This window comes from Hemitrygon akajei, chromosome 18 (assembly GCF_048418815.1).
Source record: "Hemitrygon akajei chromosome 18, sHemAka1.3, whole genome shotgun sequence".
Lineage (NCBI taxonomy): Eukaryota > Metazoa > Chordata > Chondrichthyes > Myliobatiformes > Dasyatidae > Hemitrygon > Hemitrygon akajei.
The window spans coordinates 41,403,717-41,429,451 of NC_133141.1; the positions used below are offsets into that span (position 1 = coordinate 41,403,717).

The window sequence follows — 25,735 nt, forward strand, 5'->3', positions numbered from 1 at the left end:
GTAGCCTAGGATACATTTCATCCGGTCCTGGTGACTTATCCAACTTGATGCTTTCCAAAACCTCCTGCACATCCTCTTTCTTAATATCTACATGCTCAAGCTTTTCAGTCTGCTGTAAGTCATCCCTACAATCATCAAGATCCTTTTCTGCAGTGAATACTGAAGAAAAGTATTCATTAAGTACCTCTCCTATCTCCTCTGGTTCCGTACACACTTTTCCACTGTCACACTTGATTGGTCCTATTCTCTCTTGTCTTGTTCTCTTGCTCTTCACATACTTGTAGCATGCCTTGGGGTTTTCCTTAATCCTGTCCTCCAAGACCTTCACATGACCCTTTCTGGCACTCCAAATTTCATTCTTAAACTCCTTCCTGCTAGCATTATAATCTCCTAGATCTCTATCATTACCTAGTTTTTTAACCTTTCCTAAGCTTTTCTTTTCTTCTTGACTAGATTTACAACAGCCTTTGTTGACCACGGTTCCTGTACCCTACATCCTTTCCCTGTCTCATTGGAACATACCTATGCAGAACTCCACGCAAATATCCCCTGAACATTTGCCACATTTCTTCCGTACATTTCCCTGAGACCATCTATTCCCAATTTATGCTTCCAAGTTCCTGCCTGATAGTCTCAAATTTCCCCTGACTCCAATTAAACGCTTTCCTAACTTGCCTGTTCCTATCCCTCTCCAATGCTATGGTATCGTATGTCAACAAAACCTTCTTGAACACACCTAACAAACTCCACCCCATCTACACCCCTTGCTCTAGGGGCATGCCAATCGATATTTGGGAAATTAAAATCTCCCACCACGACAACCCTGTTATTATTACACCTTTCCAGGATCTGTTTCCCTATCTGCTCCTCTATGTCCCTGTTACTATTGGGCAGCCTATAAAAAACACACAGTAATGTTATTGACCCCTTCCTGTTCCTAACATCCACCCACAGGGACTCCGTAGACAATCCCTCCATGACTTCCTCCTTTTCTGCAGCCGTGACGCTATCTGTGATCAACAGTGCCACGCCCCCACCTCTTTTGCCTCCCTCGCTGTCCTTTCTGAAACATCCAAAGCCTGGCACTCGAAGTAAACATTCCTGCCCCTGAGCCAAGTCTCTGTAATGGCCACAACATCATAGGTCCAAGTACTGATCCGCCCTCTAAGCTCATCAGCTTTGATCGAAATACTTCTTGCATTGCAATAGACACATCTCAATCCTTGACATCACAGGCTCCAGCCCTGTCTGGCTCCTTCCGCAACTCTACCCTGCAATATATAAGGCGTGTGTCTCGAGGGTTGCGGCAGATCAGAAACTGAGGTCGGCCACTTCACGCCAGTTGCCTTGCAGAGAGGTGACAGAAGAGGCAGAAAACATGCGCAACCGCCGACCTTCGCACCCTTCCTGCCTGTGCCAGCAGCCTGGGAACACACCGTGGCCTAGTCTATTCACTCGCGTTGACCCATTCGAACTTACCGCGTGGAAACAGATCGAGCAAATGCGAAAAGGCATGAACTTCATCGACAGAGCTGTCGAGGGGGTTGCCAAACAGTCCTGGAACGAAAGCGCAATAATTCAGAGGCCGGGAGCTGATCACGAGGGAGATCAGGGCGGGTCAGTGGACAAGAGTGGAGGTAATTTCTCTGTGTCCCTGGATGTACCGCGATTCTCCCCGGAAGAACTGAAGGTGAAAGTCCTTGGAAGAAAAGTGCTGGTGACAGGAAAATACGAGAAGAAGAGCGACGATGGCAGCGGCTCTTACAGCCACAGACTTGAGGAGTTCAGGAGGGAATTCCAGCTGCCAGAAGGTGTCGATGCTCAGTCAGTGAAATGTTGTTTGACCCAGGACGGTGTGTTAAAGGTTCAAGCCCCGCGCCTGGCTCTGACCGCCGTGGATGAGCGAATCGTCCCGATCAACAGCGAATCCGATACGGCATCCAGTCCCCGACAGAATCCCGGGGAGGAGGCACAGGAAAACGAGAGTGGAGCAGCTGAGGGGAACAACCAGACAAAAATGGACAATTCAGTCTAATTTGCATGAAAACGTTGAAAATTTCAATAAATGCAGAAAAAAGTATTTTAACAGTAATGTCAAATCAATTCTTGTTTGCTTCACACTGAGAATTCATCAATGTGTCAATATTTATATTCACGTCGACTATTTTATTGAAATGTATTTATAAATAAACATCTGAAAAGGGAAACCCTTGCTGTCGTATTAACTTTGAAAATGCACATTCGGGACGTAGACACTTTCAATCAGCGTAAAGATAAATATTGGTTGCTAAACTTGCACAAACTCCCAGAGTCGCTCTCTCATTCACTACATCTTTGTCCCCATTCATTCATTCCACTATAATTTCCATTTCGCAGTCACCAGTCTCGGGTGAGCTCCTCGACTCCGTTTGCTTCCACATCTCCGTATACAAGAAGCGGAATGTCTCCATATATTCCACAGACTTCAGTGGCATAGAGAGGGGGATGATGAATCACTTCCGTAAACTGCAGTATTAATCATCATTATTCCTCGCAGAATTAGAGTATTTGGACCCAGCATTGATAATTCCATGCCACGTCGGTCAGTGACCCAGGGCACAACTTTTCGGTAGGTAGTCTTCCTCTGCCACTGCAACCACTTTCCTTTTGGGGCACCGGTTTGGGAGATACAGTCTGAGTAAGGTGGACGAGTAATAGCTGAGTATTTTGTAGATAGGATCCACACAAGTCAAAGTGAGCCAAGGGCGAAGGGATGATACAGTCGGGATTTCCCACTCACGATGCCCGTTTAGAGCTGGGTAGTGTTGAGATGCAATGAAGCCGGGAAGGGTTCAATATTCTACCGTACTCGTGACGAGTGTTTTTCTAAGTGGTTGAAAAGTTTTGTGGGTCGGAAGCTGCGTTACTTGCTGCGGGATCAGTTGACTCTGAGCAGCCACGCTTCTCCAATCTGCCATAGTTTGAGCGCTACCGTTGATTGCTCTCTATGTCCCGGGGTATTTAAGGCTGATGCTACCAAAGTGATGGTAATGCACGTCAGAGATTGCCACCGACTGACACTTGTGTGGCGAGAATGTTACTGTGTTATCCTGTACCTGAATGGTGTCTTTGTGTGTTTTGCACACAGTGCTTTGACATTTTGTGCAAACGCCTGTTTAGAATCGAGCGGTATCGTGGTCCTGCAGTATCGCCCGGGAAATTCCAATACTTCTGTCCTGCAGTTAGGAAAATTGTATTTCAAAAAGAATCTTAATTTGTGCAAGGACTTTCGCCCACCTGTACAATGCTTTCCCATTATGATAAATAACCTTAGTAATTGGAGCCGTATTGGATGAAATCTGGCGGGGTTTGTTAAGGCAGGTCGCCCGCTCCAAACTTCTGAAACTCAGGAGCATGGTGCACCACTGCAGAGAGCTGTAATGAGGGAGGGTGTAACTGACCGTGAACTGCTGTGAAATTCTGTCGCTCTGCTTCCTCCCCATTTTCCCTCTTGACTCAGTATTTCTCTCGTCCACTCCAAGCTCTGATCCCAGACTCTCAAACTGTTACGCACTTGCCCCTCGCATTCCGAACTGAGACTCCGTTCTCCATCATCAAATAACAATTCGCATCTTAGATAGATCCGAAAAATACGTTTACTAAATAACAGACACACAGCCGTGATCTGGTTACAAATATGTATTTATGTTTCGAATATTAAGAATGGAAATTTTACAAACTGACATAACAGTTTATGTTTTTCAGTAGATATTAATGCAACACCCACGATACGGACCGCTGTCAAAGAAATGTACTTTACGCACATCCGTTCAAAATTCACCGTCGCTGCCAGTACTGTGTGCATTCGCGGAAAAGCCTCCCATCGACCACCTGCTGGGCTGCTTCGTCCCCTACCTGTCCCTGGTCGCCCTTGGTCCCACGTTGCTCTGGATTTCGTCACTGGACTACCCGCTTCACATGGGAACATTGCTGAACTCACCGTAGGGGAGCGTTTCTCCAAAGCCGAGCACTTCATAGGCCTTTCCAAACTCCCTACAGCCCGTGAAACAGCCGACCTCCTTGTCCAACGCGTCATCCGCCTTCATGGAATTCCCTCTGACATTATTTCTGGCCGGGGCCCCGAAGTCATCCCCCAGTCTGGAAATCCTTCTGTCAAGGCCTCGGAGCTTCTGTAAGTGAGTCTTCCTGTTTCCATCCACAGGCTAACGGTCAAATGGAGCGAGCAAATCCGGATTTGGAAGCAGCACTGCTCTGCATTTCCGCCAGTAACCCATCTCACTTGGGTTGACTGTGCCGACAAGTGCCTGGTCAGCGCCGCCACCGGAATGTCTACTTTCGAATGCTCCATCGGTTATCAACCCGCTCTGTTTTCTGCCCACCAAGACGACATCACTGTACCTTCAGTTCAGGCCCATCTCCGTTCAGGCCTCTTCACCTTTCTCTCATCCGAGACTTCTATCGCGACAATCCGGGCGAGCCTGGTGGCATTTAACTCATCATCCGACCCACAAAACCTTTCATCAGCATATGAAAAGACTAATCACGGGTACGATTGAATATTGAACCCTTCCCGGCTTCATTGCATCTCAACACTACCCAGCTCTAAACGGGCATCGTGAGTGGGAAATCCCGACTGTATCATCCCTTCGCCCTTGGCTCACTTTGACTTGTGTGGATCCTATCTACAAAATACTCAGCTATTACTCGTCCACCTTACTCAGACTGTATCTCCCAAACCGGTGCCCCAAAAGGAAAGTGGTTGCAGTGGCAGAGGAAGACTACCTACCGAAAAGTTGTGCCCTGGGTCACTGACCGACGTGGCATGGAATTATCAATGCTGGGTCCAAATACTCCAATTCTGCGAGGAATAATGATGATTAATACTGCAGTTTACGGAAGTGATTCATCATCCCCCTCTCTATGCCACTGAAGTCTGTGGAATATATGGAGACATTCCACATCCTGTCATGCTCCGGTCCGTGAAATCCGCATTCTGGTTCACGGTCCAGGCCATGGTTTCTTATTCCAGGTTTTCCCTTGTTCTGGTGGGTGCTCTAATTGAGGCACCTGATTCTCATTTTGGGCTGGCTACATAAATAGCTGCTGGGTTCAGCTTCATTTGCTGAAGGCTGCTTTATTAATTAAACTTTATGATGCGGGAAGTAGAGGTAGAACGTTTAATTGGATCAAAGATTCTCCTAAGGACAATTCAAGTAAGAATAGGCAGAACGAGCTCCAAATCAGATAAAATAGATAATGACACTTAGCGTCATTAGTCCAGTTCTTTTTAATGTCATGATAAACGATATCTTTGAGCAGGTAGGGACAGGATTTGGCAACTCATTGTTTACAGACGATGGTACAATCTGGAAAAGAGGAAGAAACATCAAGTATATATTAAAACAGGTACAGAAGGCTTTAAGGTCAGTTGAAAACTGGGCAATCAATTGGGATTTCAGGATTTCTGCTTCTAAGCCCAAATTTATGATTTTGGCTTTAGAAGAAAGATTCCTGATTGTGAATTGTGTCTATCTGATTCTCCATTAGAAAGAGTCAAGTTATTAGGTGTCTGGTTTGAGCAAAGTCTTACTTGGAGGATTCATATAAATAAAACAATTGGAAAGTGTGAGAAAGTTTTAAATGCTATGAGAAGTATTGCTGGATGTGACTGGGCAGCAGGGCAGGAATCTATGTACTTAATATATCTAGCGATGATTAGATCAGTAATTGATAGTTGTATTGCTTATGGTTCTGATGCTACGGCAGTACTTGGAAAATTAGACACTGTGCAGTCCAAAGCACTTAGACTCTGTTGTGGAGCTTTCAGAACAGCATCAGTCCCTGCATTATGTGGAGATGGGAGAAGCGCCTCGACATTTACGACGAGTTAAGTTGGGCCTGCAGTATTGGGCAAAGCTAAATAGTTTCAATCACAGCTTGTCATAAGGGAACAGGAGGCTGGACCCAATTGCAGGACACAGGCACTGAAGTACTAGGGGCAGGACGGGAACAACTAAACGATAGACAAGATGTGGTGACTGTGGTGTGCATGAGGGACGTGACGTTCAAGGTGATTCTGGGGTTCCAGGAGAGTCTTAGAGTTCAGGCAGGGCAGGATCCCAGAGTTCACTGGGCAGGCCACATAACTCCTGGGCAGGGCCTAGACCTCCCAGGCAGGGCCTAGACCTCCCAGGCAGGAGCACAGGGGCCTGGGCAGGTCACAGGACACCTGGATAGGAAGCAGGGCACAACCCATCAACAACAAGAGATGGGTAGGGGCAGAGTCCCCCACCAGGCAACTAAGTCCAGGGTGACTGCCAGACTTACTCAAAGAACTCGTCTTTAACCAGGCATACTCCAAACCAGGGCAACCCCCAACACCACTCAATCCCAGAGCCCCCTATATACACCGCCAGCCGATGGGCATCAGGTGCGTCTCCTTGAGCCCCAACAAGTCACGATGATCCACAGGTGTGTCTAATTGGGCTCAAAGGCGAAAGGAGGAATGGCTACAAGACCCGGAGTCCGGAGTCCGCGGACTGGATCAAGACCGGGAATGTGGGCTCCGGACCGGACCATAACACAGCTGTCTGTCAAAATGTCTTTTGCATGAGATGTCAAAGTGCCAAAGTAAAATTAAAAGATATCCATTTTTAGATTTGGTTAATATCTGGGCTGTGAAATTGAAATTGATTGAGGAAGACATAGCTGACCAAATTTGCTTGCCACCTGTTCCTTTTTGGCTTTTGCCAGAACCAGAAGTAGACCTATTCCTCCTTTTTCAGCTTCAAGGAAGCAGAGCAATTTCAACAGCATCGATCGTAAATGAATATTTAAATAATAAATGGGGATCTTCTATGAAGATTTTTACAGATGGCTCAGTGGACCCAGAGAGCAGTAATGCAGGATTTGGGATGTACGTATCTCAACTTGGAGTTGAGATAGGTCACAGGGTTTCAGATGGTGTTTCTGTCTTTGCAACAGAATTATTAGCAATCCTCTGGGCCTTATGGTGGACAGAAGACTCTCGACTATGCAGGGTTGTCATCTGTTCGGATTCTGCTGCTGTCTTAGAGGCTATAAAAGGGAATATATCAAAAGCTCGTCCTGACATAGTTATTGAGATTCCCTTAGTTTTGTTTAGAGTAGGGAAGATGGGTTGTGAAGTCAGATTTACACGGACACCTGGGCATGCTGGGGTGGAGGGAAATGAAATTGTGGATTGCATTGCAAAGTCTTCCTTACAGAGCGGGCAAGTAGGAATTAGAATACCCTCAGGAAGAGCACAATTGAGAAGTAAGATTTTTTAAAAAAAGTATAGAGAAGCAATGGCTGGAGGATTGGAAAAATGAATTAAAGGGAAGGGATTTCTTTTCTAGTCACCCACTAGTTAAAAAGGTCTCAGACTGTTACTCTTTAAATCGTAGAGATATTGTGAAATTAACAAGACGTAGGTTGCGGCATTGTGGGCTAAACTATTACTTAAAGATAATATGAAGATATCCTACTGGATTATGTGTCTGTGGTAGTCCAGAGACAGTTCAACATGTTTTGCTGAGTTGTACTCGATATAAAATTGAAAGAAGAATATTGTTCAAGAGGCTTTCTGACTTAAATGTATTTTGTTTTTCTGTTAAATCTTTGTCCACCAAGAGACCATCTGATTGAAAAGTTTATCATTCTGTTTCTACGTGCGACTAGTGTATATTCAAGAATTTGAGTTTCTTGAATCTCTGTAACTAATTAAACATCCTGCGGTGGGCAGTAATACGGCTTGCTGCGTCTAAACTGCTGAAAATCGAAAAAGAAGAAGAAGCTTCATTTGCTGGACTGTTCCCTTCCCTTCACCTTCTTCCTGAAGCCTTGCCTGTTCTACCGTTGGAGCAAGACCGGAGCCTTGCTGTGTTTAGATAAGGAACTGCCTATCGTTGTTTGGAACTGTCTCTGTGTCCACGATTTGACTTGGTAGGTCTGGCCGTTTGCCTCTACCTTGTTTTGGAAACTGTCTCTGTGTCCACACCGTTGCTAGGTAGGTCCGGACGTTTCCCACTACCTTGTGTTGAGAACCGACTCTCTGTGTTATGTGTACGAGTCCTGGCCCTAGTCCTGTTCCCTAGGAGTGGTCCTGGCTCTGTGTAGAGCCCCGGCCCCAAGTCCTGTTCCTAAGGAGGGGTCCCGGCTCTGTGTTCCATGTCTCTGTGTTCCTGTCTCTCTCAGGATCAAAGCCCCGTGTTCAGGTGTCCCAACATCGAGTCAGGGCTTCAGGTTCTAGTCCTATCTATGTGCCTCGTGTTGTGCAGGAGTTGTATGTCTCGTTCTGTAGCTGAGAGTAGAAGAACCCAAGCCCCACCTAGTCCTGTAGCCAAGTCTCGAAGAACCCAAGCCATGTCCAGTCCTGTAGCCAAGCCTCGAAGAACCCAAGCCATGTCCAGTCCTGAAGCCGCGTCATGTCCTCGCCTAGTTCCGGGGACCCAGTCCGACTCTAGGCGCAGGTTCTGGGTCCTTGTCCAGTCTCTGGCACGGAGTCCAAGCTCAGGCTCCTAGCTCCCAGTTCCTTGACTGGTCCCGCTTTCCGAGCCAAAGTCCTAGCCCAAGTCTGTATTCCTTTCCTAGCTCCTAATCTGTGTCCTGTCCCGTCCCTAACTCTAGTCCAGTCCAGTTCCTAGTAGTTCAGTGTCTCTGTCTTGCATTAGGGTCCGCTTTCAATGCGCACCCCCCTCCGTATGACATATACTGTATACGTAGATGTGGAAGCAAACGGAGTCAAGGGGCTCACCCGAGACTGGTGATTGCGAAACGGAAATTATACTGGAATGAATGAATAGGGACAAAGATGTAGTGGATGAGAGAATGACTCTCGAAGTTTGCGCAGGGTTAGCAACCGAAATTTACAGTACCTTAACACGGAGTGAAAGTGTCTACAACCCGAAGGTGTATTTTCAAAGTTAATAAAACACAGCAAGGATTTCCCCTTTCAGATATTTATTTTTAAATACATTTAAATAAAATACTCGACGTTAATATAAATATTGACACATTGATGAATTCTCACTGTGAAGCAAACAAGAATTAATATGACATTACTGTTAAAATACGCTTTTGAATGGATTTATTGACATCTTCAGCGTTTTCGTGCAAATTAGACTGAACTGTCCATTTTTGTCTGGTTGTTCCCCTCAGCTGCTCCACTCTCGTTTTCCTGTGCCTCCTCCCCAGGATTTTGTCGGGGACTGGATGCCGTATCGGATTCGCTGTTGATCGGGACGATTCGCTCATCCACAGCGGTCAGAGCCAGGCGCGGGGCTTGAACCTTTATCACACCGTCCTGGGTCAAACAACATTTCACTGACTGAGCATCGACACCTTCTGGCAGCTGGAATTCCCTCCTGAACTCCTCAAGTCTGTAGCTGTAAGAGCCGCTGCCATCGTCGCTCTTCTTCTCGTATTTTCCTGTCACCAGCACTTTTCTTCCAAGGACTTTCACCTTCAGTTCTTCCGGGGAGAATCGCGGTACATCCAGGGACACAGAGAAGCCATCTCCACTCTTGTCCACTGTTCCGTTCTGACCTCCTTCGGCTCCGGCTCGAATTCGTGGTCTTTCCCCCCAGAACTCTTTGGCCAACTCCTCGAAAATTCTCTCCATGAAATTCATGCCCTTTCGCATTTCCTCCACCTGTTTCCACACGTTACATTCGAGCGGCTCAAAGACAGTGAGCGGCACGGGCCACAGTGTGTGCACCGGCTGCTGGAACAGGCGGGACGTCTGGCAAGTCCGACAGCTGAGCATCGTCTCGGCTTCTTCAGTCGTTTCTCTCAAAGGCGGCTGGCGTGAAGTGGCGGATCTCAGTTTCTGATCTGCCGAGGCTCTCTGAACACACGCCTTTTATATTGCAGGGATGGAGGGGAGGAAGCTGCCAGAATGAGCCAGAAGTGTCTGGGTTGCGGAGGTGACATTTCGTCATGTACAGTATTCAGGAGGCGGCCCCGCTGGAATCGTCCCGAGAGCAGCGCTGAGCTGAGTCACTCCCGTTTGTGGCCAGGCTGCGCAGTGACGACACTCGGTATTATTGTCATCTCCGCAACCCAGACACTTCTGGCTCATTCTGGCAGCTTCCTCCCCTCTGTCCCTGCAATATAAAAGGCGTATGTTCAGAGAGCCTCGGCAGATCAGAAACTGAGATCCGCCACTTCACGCCAGCCGCCTTTGAGAGAAACGACTGAAGAAGCCGAGACGATGCTCAGCTGTCGGACTTGCCAGACGTCCCGCCTGTTCCAGCAGCCGGTGCACACACTGTGGCCCGTGCCGCTCACTGTCTTTGAGCCGCTCGAATGTAACGTGTGGAAACAGGTGGAGGAAATGCGAAAGGGCATGAATTTCATGGAGAGAATTTTCGAGGAGTTGGCCAAAGAGTTCTGGGGGGAAAGACCACGAATTCGAGCCAGAGCCGAAGGAGGTCAGAACGGAACAGTGGACAAGAGTGGAGATGGCTTCTCTGTGTCCCTGGATGTACCGCGATTCTCCCCGGAAGAACTGAAGGTGAAAGTCCTTGGAAGAAAAGTGCTGGTGACAGGAAAATACGAGAAGAAGAGCGACGATGGCAGCGGCTCTTACAGCTACAGACTTGAGGAGTTCAGGAGGGAATTCCAGCTGCCAGAAGGTGTCGATGCTCAGTCAGTGAAATGTTGTTTGACCCAGGACGGTGTGTTAAAGGTTCAAGCCCCGCGCCTGGCTCTGACCGCCGTGGATGAGCGAATCGTCCCGATTAACAGCGAATCCGATACGGCATCCAGTCCCCGACAGAATCCCGGGGAAAACGAGAGTGAGGCAGCTGAGGGAAATAACGAGACGAAAATGGACAATTCAGTCTAATTTGCGCGAAAACGCTGAAAATGTCAATAAATGCAGAAAAAAGCGTATTTTAACAGTAATGTCAAATCAATTCTTGTTTGCTTCACAGTGAGAATTCATCAACATGTCAATATTTATATTACCGTCGACTATTTTATTTAAATGTATTTAAAAATAAACATATAAAAGGGGAAATGCTTGCTGTGTGTTATTAACTTTGAAAATACACATTCGGGATGTAGACACTCAATCCGCGTAAAGATAAACGTTGGTTGCTAAACCTGCACAAACTTCGAGAGTCGCGCTCTCATTCACCACATCTTTGTCCCCATTCATTCATTCCACTATAATTTCCATTTCGCAGTCACCAGTCTCGGGTGAGCTCCTCGACTCCGTTTGCTTCCACATCTCCGTATACAAGAAGCGGAATATCGCCATATATTCCACAGACTTCAGTGGCATAGAGAGGGGGATGATGAATCACTTCCGTAAACTGCAGTATTAATCATCATTATTCCTCGCAGAATTGGAGTATTTGGACCCAGCATTGATAATTCCATGCCACGTCGGTCAGTGACCCAGGGCACAACTTTTCGGTAGGTAGTCTTCCTCTGCCACTGCAACCACTTTCCTTTTGGGGCACCGGTTTGGGAGATACAGCCTGAGTAAGGTGGACGAGTAATAGCTGAGTATTTTGTAGATAGGATCCACACAAGTCAAAGTGAGCCAAGGGCGAAGGGATGATACAGTCGGGATTTCCCACTCACGATGCCCGTTTAGAGCTGGGTAGTGTTGAGATGCAATGAAGCCGGGAAGGGTTCAATATTCAATCGTACCCGTGATTAGTCTTTTCATATGCTGATGAAAGGTTTTGTGGGTCGGAAGCTGCGTTACATGCCGCAGGATAAGTTGACTGAGCAGCCACAGTTCTCTAATCTGCCACAGTTTGAGCGCTACAGTTGATTGATCACTCTATCGAAGGCTGATGCTACCAAAGTGATGATAATGCGTGTATACACAACGATGTCAGAGATTGCCACCGACTGACACAGAGAAACGTAGAAACATAGAAATCCTACAGCACAATACTGGCCCCTGTGCCGAACATGTCCTTATCTTAGAAATTACCTAGGGTTACCCACAGCCTTCTATTTTTCTAAGCTCCATGTACCTATCCAGGAGTCTCTTAAAGGACCCCATCGTATCCGCCTCCACCACCGTTGCCGGCAGCCCATTCCACGCACTCACCACTCCTTGCGTAAAAACTTACTCCTGACATCTCCTCTGTACCTACTTCCAAGCACCTTAAAACTGTGCCCTCTCGTACTAGCCATTTCAGCCCCGGGGGAAAGGCTCTGAAGAGCCACACGATCAATGCCTCTCATCATCTTGTACACCTCAAACTATTCTCATAAGGCATGGTCTCCAATCCAGGCAACATCCTTATAAATATCCTCTGCACCTTTTCTATGGTTTCCACATCCTTCCTGTAGTGAGGCGACCAGAACTGAGCACAGTACTCCAAGAGGGGTCTGACCAGGGCCCTATATAGCTGCAACATTACCTCTCAGCTCCTAAACTCAATCCCACGATTGATGAAGGCCAATGCACCATCGCTGTTTTAACCACAGAGTCAACCTGCACAGCAACTTTGAGTGTCCTATGGACTTGGACGCCAAGATCCCTCTGATCCTCCACACTGCCAACAGTCTTACCATTAATGCTCTATTCTGCCATTATATTTGACCTACCAAAATGAACCACTTCGTACTTATCTGGGTTGAACTCCATCTGCCACTTCTCAGCCCAGATTTGCATCCTAACAATGTCCCACTGTAACCTCTGACAGCGCTCCACACTATCAACAACACCCCCAACCTTTGTGTCATCAGTAAATTTACTAACCCATCCCTCTACTTCCTCGTCCAGGTCATTTATAAAAATCACAAAGAGTAGGGGTCCCAGAACAGATTCCTGAGGCGCACCACTAGTCATCGACCTCCATGCAGTATATGACCCGTCTACAACCACCCTTTGCTTTCTGTACGGAAGCAGGTTCTGGATCCACAAAGCAATGTCTCCTTGGATTCCATGCCTCCTTACTTTCTCAATAAGCCTTGCCTGGGGTACTGTATCAAATGCCTTGCTGAAATCCATATACAAATTCAATCAGGCTCGTAAGGCACAACCTGCCTTTCACAAAGCCAATTCTCCGGAGCCTCTCCCGCTCCCGTTGATGATGCAAATATCTTTGCCAGAGGTTCAGTGATCTCCTCCCCTCGCCTCCCACAGTAGCCTAGGATACATTTCATCCGGTCCTGGTGACTTATCCAACTTGATGCTTTCCAAAACCTCCTGCACATCCTCTTTCTTAATATCTACATGCTCAAGCTTTTCAGTCTGCTGTAAGTCATCCCTACAATCATCAAGATCCTTTTCTGCAGTGAATACTGAAGAAAAGTATTCATTAAGTACCTCTCCTATCTCCTCTGGTTCCGTACACACTTTTCCACTGTCACACTTGATTGGTCCTATTCTCTCTTGTCTTGTTCTCTTGCTCTTCACATACTTGTAGCATGCCTTGGGGTTTTCCTTAATCCTGTCCTCCAAGACCTTCACATGACCCTTTCTGGCACTCCAAATTTCATTCTTAAACTCCTTCCTGCTAGCATTATAATCTCCTAGATCTCTATCATTACCTAGTTTTTTAACCTTTCCTAAGCTTTTCTTTTCTTCTTGACTAGATTTACAACAGCCTTTGTTGACCACGGTTCCTGTACCCTACATCCTTTCCCTGTCTCATTGGAACATACCTATGCAGAACTCCACGCAAATATCCCCTGAACATTTGCCACATTTCTTCCGTACATTTCCCTGAGACCATCTATTCCCAATTTATGCTTCCAAGTTCCTGCCTGATAGTCTCAAATTTCCCCTGACTCCAATTAAACGCTTTCCTAACTTGCCTGTTCCTATCCCTCTCCAATGCTATGGTATCGTATGTCAACAAAACCTTCTTGAACACACCTAACAAACTCCACCCCATCTACACCCCTTGCTCTAGGGGCATGCCAATCGATATTTGGGAAATTAAAATCTCCCACCACGACAACCCTGTTATTATTACACCTTTCCAGGATCTGTTTCCCTATCTGCTCCTCTATGTCCCTGTTACTATTGGGCAGCCTATAAAAAACACACAGTAATGTTATTGACCCCTTCCTGTTCCTAACATCCACCCACAGGGACTCCGTAGACAATCCCTCCATGACTTCCTCCTTTTCTGCAGCCGTGACGCTATCTGTGATCAACAGTGCCACGCCCCCACCTCTTTTGCCTCCCTCGCTGTCCTTTCTGAAACATCCAAAGCCTGGCACTCGAAGTAAACATTCCTGCCCCTGAGCCAAGTCTCTGTAATGGCCACAACATCATAGGTCCAAGTACTGATCCGCCCTCTAAGCTCATCAGCTTTGATCGAAATACTTCTTGCATTGCAATAGACACATCTCAATCCTTGACATCACAGGCTCCAGCCCTGTCTGGCTCCTTCCGCAACTCTACCCTGCAATATATAAGGCGTGTGTCTCGAGGGTTGCGGCAGATCAGAAACTGAGGTCGGCCACTTCACGCCAGTTGCCTTGCAGAGAGGTGACAGAAGAGGCAGAAAACATGCGCAACCGCCGACCTTCGCACCCTTCCTGCCTGTGCCAGCAGCCTGGGAACACACCGTGGCCTAGTCTATTCACTCGCGTTGACCCATTCGAACTTACCGCGTGGAAACAGATCGAGCAAATGCGAAAAGGCATGAACTTCATCGACAGAGCTGTCGAGGGGGTTGCCAAACAGTCCTGGAACGAAAGCGCAATAATTCAGAGGCCGGGAGCTGATCACGAGGGAGATCAGGGCGGGTCAGTGGACAAGAGTGGAGGTAATTTCTCTGTGTCCCTGGATGTACCGCGATTCTCCCCGGAAGAACTGAAGGTGAAAGTCCTTGGAAGAAAAGTGCTGGTGACAGGAAAATACGAGAAGAAGAGCGACGATGGCAGCGGCTCTTACAGCCACAGACTTGAGGAGTTCAGGAGGGAATTCCAGCTGCCAGAAGGTGTCGATGCTCAGTCAGTGAAATGTTGTTTGACCCAGGACGGTGTGTTAAAGGTTCAAGCCCCGCGCCTGGCTCTGACCGCCGTGGATGAGCGAATCGTCCCGATCAACAGCGAATCCGATACGGCATCCAGTCCCCGACAGAATCCCGGGGAGGAGGCACAGGAAAACGAGAGTGGAGCAGCTGAGGGGAACAACCAGACAAAAATGGACAATTCAGCCTAATTTGCATGAAAACGTTGAAAATTTCAATAAATGCAGAAAAAAGTATTTTAACAGTAATGTCAAATCAATTCTTGTTTGCTTCACAGTGAGAATTCATCAATGTGTCAATATTTATATTCACGTCGACTATTTTATTGAAATGTATTTATAAATAAACATCTGAAAAGGGAAACCCTTGCTGTCGTATTAACTTTGAAAATGCACATTCGGGACGTAGACACTTTCAATCAGCGTAAAGATAAATATTGGTTGCTAAACTTGCACAAACTCCCAGAGTCGCTCTCTCATTCACTACATCTTTGTCCCCATTCATTCATTCCACTATAATTTCCATTTCGCAGTCACCAGTCTCGGGTGAGCTCCTCGACTCCGTTTGCTTCCACATCTCCGTATACAAGAAGCGGAATGTCTCCATATATTCCACAGACTTCAGTGGCATAGAGAGGGGGATGATGAATCACTTCCGTAAACTGCAGTATTAATCATCATTATTCCTCGCAGAATTAGAGTATTTGGACCCAGCATTGATAATTCCATGCCACGTCGGTCAGTGACCCAGGGCACAACTTTTCGGTAGGTAGTCTTCCTCTGCCACTGCAACCACTTTCCTTTTGGGGCACCGGTTTGGGAGATACAGTCTGAGTAAGGTGGACGAGTAATAGCTGAGTATTTTGTAGATAGGATCCACACAAGTCAAAGTGAGCCAAGGGCGAAGGGATGATACAGTCGGGATTTCCCACTCACGATGCCCGTTTAGAGCTGGGTAGTGTTGAGATGCAATGAAGCCGGGAAGGGTTCAATATTCTACCGTACTCGTGACGAGTGTTTTTCTAAGTGGTTGAAAAGTTTTGTGGGTCGGAAGCTGCGTTACTTGCTGCGGGATCAGTTGACTCTGAGCAGCCACGCTTCTCCAATCTGCCATAGTTTGAGCGCTACCGTTGATTGCTCTCTATGTCCCGGGGTATTTAAGGCTGATGCTACCAAAGTGATGGTAATGCACGTCAGAGATTGCCACCGACTGACACTTGTGTGGCGAGAATGTTACTGTGTTATCCTGTACCTGAATGGTGTCTTTGTGTGTTTTGCACACAGTGCTTTGACATTTTGTGCAAACGCCTGTTTAGAATCGAGCGGTATCGTGGTCCTGCAGTATCGCCCGGGAAATTCCAATACTTCTGTCCTGCAGTTAGGAAAATTGTATTTCAAAAAGAATCTTAATTTGTGCAAGGACTTTCGCCCACCTGTACAATGCTTTCCCATTATGATAAATAACCTTAGTAATTGGAGCCGTATTGGATGAAATCTGGCGGGGTTTGTTAAGGCAGGTCGCCCGCTCCAAACTTCTGAAACTCAGGAGCATGGTGCACCACTGCAGAGAGCTGTAATGAGGGAGGGTGTAACTGACCGTGAACTGCTGTGAAATTCTGTCGCTCTGCTTCCTCCCCATTTTCCCTCTTGACTCAGTATTTCTCTCGTCCACTCCAAGCTCTGATCCCAGACTCTCAAACTGTTACGCACTTGCCCCTCGCATTCCGAACTGAGACTCCGTTCTCCATCATCAAATAACAATTCGCATCTTAGATAGATCCGAAAAATACGTTTACTAAATAACAGACACACAGCCGTGATCTGGTTACAAATATGTATTTATGTTTCGAATATTAAGAATGGAAATTTTACAAACTGACATAACAGTTTATGTTTTTCAGTAGATATTAATGCAACACCCACGATACGGACCGCTGTCAAAGAAATGTACTTTACGCACATCCGTTCAAAATTCACCGTCGCTGCCAGTACTGTGTGCATTCGCGGAAAAGCCTCCCATCGACCACCTGCTGGGCTGCTTCGTCCCCTACCTGTCCCTGGTCGCCCTTGGTCCCACGTTGCTCTGGATTTCGTCACTGGACTACCCGCTTCACATGGGAACATTGCTGAACTCACCGTAGGGGAGCGTTTCTCCAAAGCCGAGCACTTCATAGGCCTTTCCAAACTCCCTACAGCCCGTGAAACAGCCGACCTCCTTGTCCAACGCGTCATCCGCCTTCATGGAATTCCCTCTGACATTATTTCTGGCCGGGGCCCCGAAGTCATCCCCCAGTCTGGAAATCCTTCTGTCAAGGCCTCGGAGCTTCTGTAAGTGAGTCTTCCTGTTTCCATCCACAGGCTAACGGTCAAATGGAGCGAGCAAATCCGGATTTGGAAGCAGCACTGCTCTGCATTTCCGCCAGTAACCCATCTCACTTGGGTTGACTGTGCCGACAAGTGCCTGGTCAGCGCCGCCACCGGAATGTCTACTTTCGAATGCTCCGTCGGTTATCAACCCGCTCTGTATTCTGCCCACCAAGACGACATCACTGTACCTTCAGTTCAGGCCCATCTCCGTTCAGGCCTCTTCACCTTTCTCTCATCCGAGACTTCTATCGCGACAATCCGGGCGAGCCTGGTGGCATTTAACTCATCATCCGACCCACAAAACCTTTCATCAGCATATGAAAAGACTAATCACGGGTACGATTGAATATTGAACCCTTCCCGGCTTCATTGCATCTCAACACTACCCAGCTCTAAACGGGCATCGTGAGTGGGAAATCCCGACTGTATCATCCCTTCGCCCTTGGCTCACTTTGACTTGTGTGGATCCTATCTACAAAATACTCAGCTATTACTCGTCCACCTTACTCAGACTGTATCTCCCAAACCGGTGCCCCAAAAGGAAAGTGGTTGCAGTGGCAGAGGAAGACTACCTACCGAAAAGTTGTGCCCTGGGTCACTGACCGACGTGGCATGGAATTATCAATGCTGGGTCCAAATACTCCAATTCTGCGAGGAATAATGATGATTAATACTGCAGTTTACGGAAGTGATTCATCATCCCCCTCTCTATGCCACTGAAGTCTGTGGAATATATGGAGACATTCCACATCCTGTCATGCTCCGGTCCGTGAAATCCGCATTCTGGTTCACGGTCCAGGCCATGGTTTCTTATTCCAGGTTTTCCCTTGTTCTGGTGGGTGCTCTAATTGAGGCACCTGATTCTCATTTTGGGCTGGCTACATAAATAGCTGCTGGGTTCAGCTTCATTTGCTGAAGGCTGCTTTATTAATTAAACTTTATGATGCGGGAAGTAGAGGTAGAACGTTTAATTGGATCAAAGATTCTCCTAAGGACAATTCAAGTAAGAATAGGCAGAACGAGCTCCAAATCAGATAAAATAGATAATGACACTTAGCGTCATTAGTCCAGTTCTTTTTAATGTCATGATAAACGATATCTTTGAGCAGGTAGGGACAGGATTTGGCAACTCATTGTTTACAGACGATGGTACAATCTGGAAAAGAGGAAGAAACATCAAGTATATATTAAAACAGGTACAGAAGGCTTTAAGGTCAGTTGAAAACTGGGCAATCAATTGGGATTTCAGGATTTCTGCTTCTAAGCCCAAATTTATGATTTTGGCTTTAGAAGAAAGATTCCTGATTGTGAATTGTGTCTATCTGATTCTCCATTAGAAAGAGTCAAGTTATTAGGTGTCTGGTTTGAGCAAAGTCTTACTTGGAGGATTCATATAAATAAAACAATTGGAAAGTGTGAGAAAGTTTTAAATGCTATGAGAAGTATTGCTGGATGTGACTGGGCAGCAGGGCAGGAATCTATGTACTTAATATATCTAGCGATGATTAGATCAGTAATTGATAGTTGTATTGCTTATGGTTCTGATGCTACGGCAGTACTTGGAAAATTAGACATTGTGCAGTCCAAAGCACTTAGACTCTGTTGTGGAGCTTTCAGAACAGCATCAGTCCCTGCATTATGTGGAGATGGGAGAAGCGCCTCGACATTTACGACGAGTTAAGTTGGGCCTGCAGTATTGGGCAAAGCTAAATAGTTTCAATCACAGCTTGTCATAAGGGAACAGGAGGCTGGACCCAATTGTAGGACACAGGCACTGAAGTACTAGGGGCAGGACGGGAACAACTAAACGATAGACAAGATGTGGTGACTGTGGTGTGCATGAGGGACGTGACGTTCAAGGTGATTCTGGGGTTCCAGGAGAGTCTTAGAGTTCAGGCAGGGCAGGATCCCAGAGTTCACTGGGCAGGCCACATAACTCCTGGGCAGGGCCTAGACCTCCCAGGCAGGAGCACAGGGGCCTGGGCAGGTCACAGGTCACCTGGATAGGAAGCAGGGCACAACCCATCAACAACAAGAGATGGGTAGGGGCAGAGTCCCCCACCAGGCAACTAAGTCCAGGGTGACTGCCAGACTTACTCAAAGAACTCGTCTTTAACCAGGCATACTCCAAACCAGGGCAACCCCCAACACCACTCAATCCCAGAGCCCCCTATATACACCGCCAGCCGATGGGCATCAGGTGCGTCTCCTTGAGCCCCAACAAGTCACGATGATCCACAGGTGTGTCTAATTGGGCTCAAAGGCGAAAGGAGGAATGGCTACAAGACCCGGAGTCCGGAGTCCGCGGACTGGATCAAGACCGGGAATGTGGGCTCCGGACGGGACCATAACACAGCTGTCTGTCAAAATGTCTTTTGCATGAGATGTCAAAGTGCCAAAGTAAAATTAAAAGATATCCATTTTTAGATTTGGTTAATATCTGGGCTGTGAAATTGAAATTGATTGAGGAAGACATAGCTGACCAAATTTGCTTGCCACCTGTTCCTTTTTGGCTTTTGCCAGAACCAGAAGTAGACCTATTCCTCCTTTTTCAGCTTCAAGGAAGCAGAGCAATTTCAACAGCATCGATCGTAAATGAATATTTAAATAATAAATGGGGATCTTCTATGAAAATTTTTACAGATGGCTCATTGGACCCAGAGAGCAGTAATGCAGGATTTGGGATGTACGTGTCTCAACTTGGAGTTGTGATTGGTCACCGGGTTTCAGATGGTGTTTCTGTCTTTGCAACAGAATTATTAGCAATCCTCTGGGCCTTATGGTGGACAGAAGACTCTCGACTATGCAGGGTTGTCATCTGTTCGGATTCTGCTGCTGTCTTAGAGGCTATAAAAGGGAATATATCAAAAGCTCGTCCTGACATAGTTATTGAGATTCCCTTAGTTTTGTTTAGAGTAGGGAAGATGGGTTGTGAAGTCAGATTTACATGGACACCTGGGCATGCTGGGGTGGAGGGAAATGAAATTGTGGATTGCATTGCAAAGTCTTCCTTACAGAGCGGGCAAGTAGGAATTAGAATACCCTCAGGAAGAGCACAATTGAGAAGTAAGATTTTTTTAAAAAAGTATAGAGAAGCAATGGCTGGAGGATTGGAAAAATGAATTAAAGGGAAGGGATTTCTTTTCTAGTCACCCACTAGTTAAAAAGGTCTCAGACTGTTACTCTTTAAATCGTAGAGATATTGTGAAATTAACAAGACGTAGGTTGCGGCATTGTGGGCTAAACTATTACTTAAAGATAATATGAAGATATCCTACTGGATTATGTGTCTGTGGTAGTCCAGAGACAGTTCAACATGTTTTGCTGAGTTGTACTCGATATAAAATTGAAAGAAGAATATTGTTCAAGAGGCTTTCTGACTTAAATGTATTTTGTTTTTCTGTTAAATCTTTGTCCACCAAGAGACCATCTGATTGAAAAGTTTATCATTCTGTTTCTACGTGCGACTAGTGTATATTCAAGAATTTGAGTTTCTTGAATCTCTGTAACTAATTAAACATCCTGCGGTGGGCAGTAATACGGCTTGCTGCGTCTAAACTGCTGAAAATCGAAAAAGAAGAAGAAGCTTCATTTGCTGGACTGTTCCCTTCCCTTCACCTTCTTCCTGAAGCCTTGCCTGTTCTACCGTTGGAGCAAGACCGGAGCCTTGCTGTGTTTAGATAAGGAACTGCCTATCGTTGTTTGGAACTGTCTCTGTGTCCACGATTTGACTTGGTAGGTCTGGCCGTTTGCCTCTACCTTGTTTTGGAAACTGTCTCTGTGTCCACACCGTTGCTAGGTAGGTCCGGCCGTTTCCCACTACCTTGTGTTGAGAACCGACTCTCTGTGTTATGTGTACGAGTCCTGGCCCTAGTCCTGTTCCCTAGGAGTGGTCCTGGCTCTGTGTAGAGCCCCGGCCCCAAGTCCTGTTCCTAAGGAGGGGTCCCGGCTCTGTGTTCCATGTCTCTGTGTTCCTGTCTCTCTCAGGATCAAAGCCCCGTGTTCAGGTGTCCCAACATCGAGTCAGGGCTTCAGGTTCTAGTCCTATCTATGTGCCTCGTCCTGTGCAGGAGTTGCATGTCTCGTTCTGCAGCCGAGAGTCGAAGAACCCAAGCCCCACCTAGTCCTGTAGCCAAGCCTCGAAGAACCCAAGCCATGTCCAGTCCTGTAGCCAAGCCTCGAAGAACCCAAGCCATGTCCAGTCCTGAAGCCGCGTCATGTCCTCGCCTAGTTCCGGGGACCCAGCCCGACTCTAGGCGCAGGTTCTGGGTCCTTGTCCAGTCTCTGGCACGGAGTCCAAGCTCAGGGTCCTAGCTCCCAGTTCCTTGACTGGTCCCGCTTTCCGAGCCAAAGTCCTAGCCCAAGTCTGTATTCCTTTCCCAGCTCCTAATCTGTGTCCTGTCCCGTCCCTAACTCTAGTCCAGTCCAGTTCCTAGTAGTTCAGTGTCTCTGTCTTGCATTAGGGTCCGCTTTCAATGCGCACCCCCCTCCGTATGACATATACTGTATACGTAGATGTGGAAGCAAACGGAGTCAAGGGGCTCACCCGAGACTGGTGATTGCGAAACGGAAATTATACTGGAATGAATGAATAGGGACAAAGATGTAGTGGATGAGAGAATGACTCTCGAAGTTTGCGCAGGGTTAGCAACCGAAATTTACAGTACCTTAACACGGAGTGAAAGTGTCTACAACCCGAAGGTGTATTTTCAAAGTTAATAAAACACAGCAAGGATTTCCCCTTTCAGATGTTTATTTTTAAATACATTTAAATAAAATACTCGACGTTAATATAAATATTGACACATTGATGAATTCTCACTGTGAAGCAAACAAGAATTAATATGACATTACTGTTAAAATACGCTTTTGAATGGATTTATTGACATCTTCAGCGTTTTCGTGCAAATTAGACTGAACTGTCCATTTTTGTCAGGTTGTTCCCCTCAGCTGCTCCACTCTCGTTTTCCTGTGCCTCCTCCCCGGGATTTTGTCGGGGACTGGATGCCGTATCGGATTCGCTGTTGATCGGGACGATTCGCTCATCCACAGCGGTCAGAGCCAGGCGCGGGGCTTGAACCTTTATCACACCGTCCTGGGTCAAACAACATTTCACTGACTGAGCATCGACACCTTCTGGCAGCTGGAATTCCCTCCTGAACTCCTCAAGTCTGTAGCTGTAAGAGCCGCTGCCATCGTCGCTCTTCTTCTCGTATTTTCCTGTCACCAGCACTTTTCTTCCAAGGACTTTCACCTTCAGTTCTTCCGGGGAGAATCGCGGTACATCCAGGGACACAGAGAAGCCATCTCCACTCTTGTCCACTGTTCCGTTCTGACCTCCTTCGGCTCCGGCTCGAATTCGTGGTCTTTCCCCCCAGAACTCTTTGGCCAACTCCTCGAAAATTCTCTCCATGAAATTCATGCCCTTTCGCATTTCCTCCACCTGTTTCCACACGTTACATTCGAGCGGCTCAAAGACAGTGAGCGGCACGGGCCACAGTGTGTGCACCGGCTGCTGGAACAGGCGGGACGTCTGGCAAGTCCGACAGCTGAGCATCGTCTCGGCTTCTTCAGTCGTTTCTCTCAAAGGCGGCTGGCGTGAAGTGGCGGATCTCAGTTTCTGATCTGCCGAGGCTCTCTGAACACACGCCTTTTATATTGCAGGGACAGAGGGGAGGAAGCTGCCAGAATGAGCCAGAAATAACTTGTTGCGGAGGTGACATTTCGTCATGTACAGTATTCAGGAGGCGGCCCCGCTGGAATCGTCCCGAGAGCAGCGCTGAGCTGAGTCACTCCCGTTTGTGGCCAGGCTGCGCAGTGACGACACTCGGTATTATTGTCATCTCCGCAACCCAGACACTTCTGGCTCATTCTGGCAGCTTCCTCCCCTCTGTCCCTGCAATATAAAAGGCGTATGTTCAGAGAGCCTCGGCAGATCAGAAACTGAGATCCGCCACTTCACGCCAGCCGCCTTTGAGAGAAACGACTGAAGAAGCCGAGACGATGCTCAGCTGTCGGACTTGCCAGACGTCCCGCCTGTTCCAGCAGCCGGTGCACACACTGTGGCCCGTGCCGCTCACTGTCTTTGAGCCGCTCGAATGTAACGTGTGGAAACAGGTGGAGGAAATGCGAAAGGGCATGAATTTCATGGAGAGAATTTTCGAGGAGTTGGCCAAAGAGTTCTGGGGGGAAAGACCACGAATTCGAGCCGGAGCCGAAGGAGGTCAGAACGGAACAGTGGACAAGAGTGGAGATGGCTTCTCTGTGTCCCTGGATGTACCGCGATTCTCCCCGGAAGAACTGAAGGTGAAAGTCCTTGGAAGAAAAGTGCTGGTGACAGGAAAATACGAGAAGAAGAGCGACGATGGCAGCGGCTCTTACAGCTACAGACTTGAGGAGTTCAGGAGGGAATTCCAGCTGCCAGAAGGTGTCGATGCTCAGTCAGTGAAATGTTGTTTGACCCAGGACGGTGTGTTAAAGGTTCAAGCCCCACGCCTGGCTCTGACCGCTGTGGATGAGCGAATCGTCCCGATCAACAGTGAATCCGATACGGCATCCAGTCCCCGACAGAATCCCGGGGAGGAGGCACAGGAAAACGAGAGTGGAGCAGCTGAGGGGAACAACCAGACAAAAATGGACAGTTCAGTCTAATTTGCACGAAAACGCTGAAGATGTCAATAAATCCATTCAAAAGCGTATTTTAACAGTAATGTCATATTAATTCTTGTTTGCTTCACAGTGAGAATTCATCAATGTGTCAATATTTATATTAACGTCGAGTATTTTATTTAAATGTATTTAAAAATAAACATCTGATCAGATAAGCTTGGATTTAATTTATTTATTTTTTGTGGTGTAATATATAATTGATGTAAAAAGTTATATTGCACTAATCTTAACCGAACATTTATTGTATTTGTCATACTATCAAGACATAGTCTTGACCAATTTGTTTCTTCAATTTTAATATTCAAATCACTTTCCCATTTTTGTCTTGACTTATGGACTCCTTGTTTAATTGCCTGTTTTTGAATCAAATTATACATACAAGATATAATTTTTTTAATATTTCCTTTTTGAATTAAAATTTCTATTTCATTCGATTTCGGCAATAACATTGTTTGACCTAGCTTTTCTCTTATGTAAGCCCTTAGTTGAAAGTAACAAAATAAAGTGTTATTTGATACTTTATATTTATTCTTTAATTGATCGAATGACATTAATATACCTCCTTCAAAACAATCTCCTATGTATTTAATCCCTTTTTGAAACTAATTATATAAAAGTTGATTGTCCATTGTAAAAGGAATATCTGATCAGTGTTTCCGATGTAACTAAGAAACTGGTACATTTTTACATTCTACATGGTCTTGTCCTAAAATTCAACCTTTTTGGACAAATTTAAGACTTTTATTGGAACAAATTACGGGAATGCAACTTCCTCATAATCCAATATTACTTTTACTAGGTGATATTGAAGGGATAAAACCGAAACTCAAACTAAATAAATATCAGAAAGAATTCATAAAAATTGCACTGGCTGTAGCCAAAAAGACTATTGCAATTACTTGGAAATCAGATACATATTTAAGTATAGATTGTTGGAAAAAAGAAATCTATGGCTGTATTCCATTAGAAAAAATTACTTATAATTTAAGAGATAAATATGAAACATTTTTGAAAATTTGGCGCCCTTATTTACAAAAGACAGGATTAAATATATAGGTGCTCTGAAGATGAAATAATTGGCTACTTGGGGAAAGAAATAAATATATATACTAAAGTTATTAAGAACTCCATGGAGCATGTGGAGACCTTCCAACAACCAGGCACTCTTTCTTTCTTTTTTTTTCTTTCTTAATTTTTTTTTATATATAGGGAAGTTAGGGGGGAGGGGGGAAGGGATATATACTTTTTTTTTTCCATACTTGTAATCACTTAAAAATGCAATTAAATAAAATTTTTAAAAATAAATAAATAAATAAATAAACATCTGAAAGGGGAAATGCTTGCTGTGTGTTATTAAATTTGAAAATACACATTCGGGATGTAGACACTTTCAATCTGCGTAAAGATAAACGTTGGTTGCTAAACCTGCACAAACTTCGAGAGTCGCTCTCTCATTCACCACATCTTTGTCCCTATTCATTCATTCCACTATAATTTCCATTTCGCAGTCACCAGTGTCGGGTGAGCCCCTTTACTCCGTGTCGTTCCTCATCTCTATATACAGGATGTGGAATGTCTCCATATATTCCACAGACTTCAGTGGCATAGAGAGGGGGATGATGAATCACTTCCGTAAACTGCAGTATTAATCATCATTATTCCTCGCAGAATTGGAGTATTTGGACCCAGCATTGATAATTCCATGCCACGTCGGTC

The 25,735-nt window shown here is 46.2% G+C and overlaps 6 protein-coding genes across 6 annotated transcripts; 4 read left to right on the forward strand and 2 right to left on the reverse strand.

Annotated features, from left to right (window-relative positions):
- Positions 1 to 1,378: 1,378 nt before the first annotated feature.
- LOC140741387 (heat shock protein beta-11-like) lies at positions 1,379 to 2,086 on the forward strand. Its single transcript, XM_073071556.1, has one exon. It carries the CDS (start codon positions 1,379 to 1,381, stop codon positions 2,033 to 2,035), a length of 657 nt encoding a protein of 218 aa, XP_072927657.1. The 3' UTR covers positions 2,036 to 2,086.
- Positions 2,087 to 8,965: 6,879 nt separating this feature from the next.
- LOC140741578 (heat shock protein beta-11-like) lies at positions 8,966 to 9,876 on the reverse strand. Its single transcript, XM_073071882.1, has one exon. The coding sequence runs from the start codon at positions 9,785 to 9,787 to the stop codon at positions 9,140 to 9,142; it is 648 nt and encodes a 215-aa protein (XP_072927983.1). The 5' UTR covers positions 9,788 to 9,876; the 3' UTR covers positions 8,966 to 9,139.
- A 277-nt stretch (positions 9,877 to 10,153) lies between these two features.
- LOC140741579 (heat shock protein beta-11-like) lies at positions 10,154 to 11,044 on the forward strand. The gene has a single exon (XM_073071883.1). The coding sequence runs from the start codon at positions 10,235 to 10,237 to the stop codon at positions 10,868 to 10,870; it is 636 nt and encodes a 211-aa protein (XP_072927984.1). The 5' UTR covers positions 10,154 to 10,234; the 3' UTR covers positions 10,871 to 11,044.
- Positions 11,045 to 14,518: 3,474 nt separating this feature from the next.
- Positions 14,519 to 15,175, forward strand: LOC140741388 (heat shock protein beta-11-like). The gene has a single exon (XM_073071557.1). It carries the CDS (start codon positions 14,519 to 14,521, stop codon positions 15,173 to 15,175), a length of 657 nt encoding a protein of 218 aa, XP_072927658.1.
- Positions 15,176 to 22,085: 6,910 nt separating this feature from the next.
- On the reverse strand, positions 22,086 to 23,005 carry LOC140741580 (heat shock protein beta-11-like). The gene has a single exon (XM_073071885.1). It carries the CDS (start codon positions 22,905 to 22,907, stop codon positions 22,260 to 22,262), a length of 648 nt encoding a protein of 215 aa, XP_072927986.1. The 5' UTR covers positions 22,908 to 23,005; the 3' UTR covers positions 22,086 to 22,259.
- Positions 23,006 to 23,272: 267 nt separating this feature from the next.
- On the forward strand, positions 23,273 to 24,174 carry LOC140741581 (heat shock protein beta-11-like). The gene has a single exon (XM_073071886.1). The coding sequence runs from the start codon at positions 23,354 to 23,356 to the stop codon at positions 23,999 to 24,001; it is 648 nt and encodes a 215-aa protein (XP_072927987.1). The 5' UTR covers positions 23,273 to 23,353; the 3' UTR covers positions 24,002 to 24,174.
- The last annotated feature ends 1,561 nt before the right edge of the window (positions 24,175 to 25,735 follow it).

Bases quoted from the DNA above. Each gene is read 5' to 3' on its own strand.
- LOC140741387 (XM_073071556.1), top strand. From the start codon at position 1,379: ATGCGCAACCGCCGACCTTCGCACCCTTCCTGCCTGTGCCAGCAGCCT.
- LOC140741578 (XM_073071882.1), bottom strand. From the start codon at position 9,787: ATGCTCAGCTGTCGGACTTGCCAGACGTCCCGCCTGTTCCAGCAGCCG.
- LOC140741579 (XM_073071883.1), top strand. From the start codon at position 10,235: ATGCTCAGCTGTCGGACTTGCCAGACGTCCCGCCTGTTCCAGCAGCCG.
- LOC140741388 (XM_073071557.1), top strand. From the start codon at position 14,519: ATGCGCAACCGCCGACCTTCGCACCCTTCCTGCCTGTGCCAGCAGCCT.
- LOC140741580 (XM_073071885.1), bottom strand. From the start codon at position 22,907: ATGCTCAGCTGTCGGACTTGCCAGACGTCCCGCCTGTTCCAGCAGCCG.
- LOC140741581 (XM_073071886.1), top strand. From the start codon at position 23,354: ATGCTCAGCTGTCGGACTTGCCAGACGTCCCGCCTGTTCCAGCAGCCG.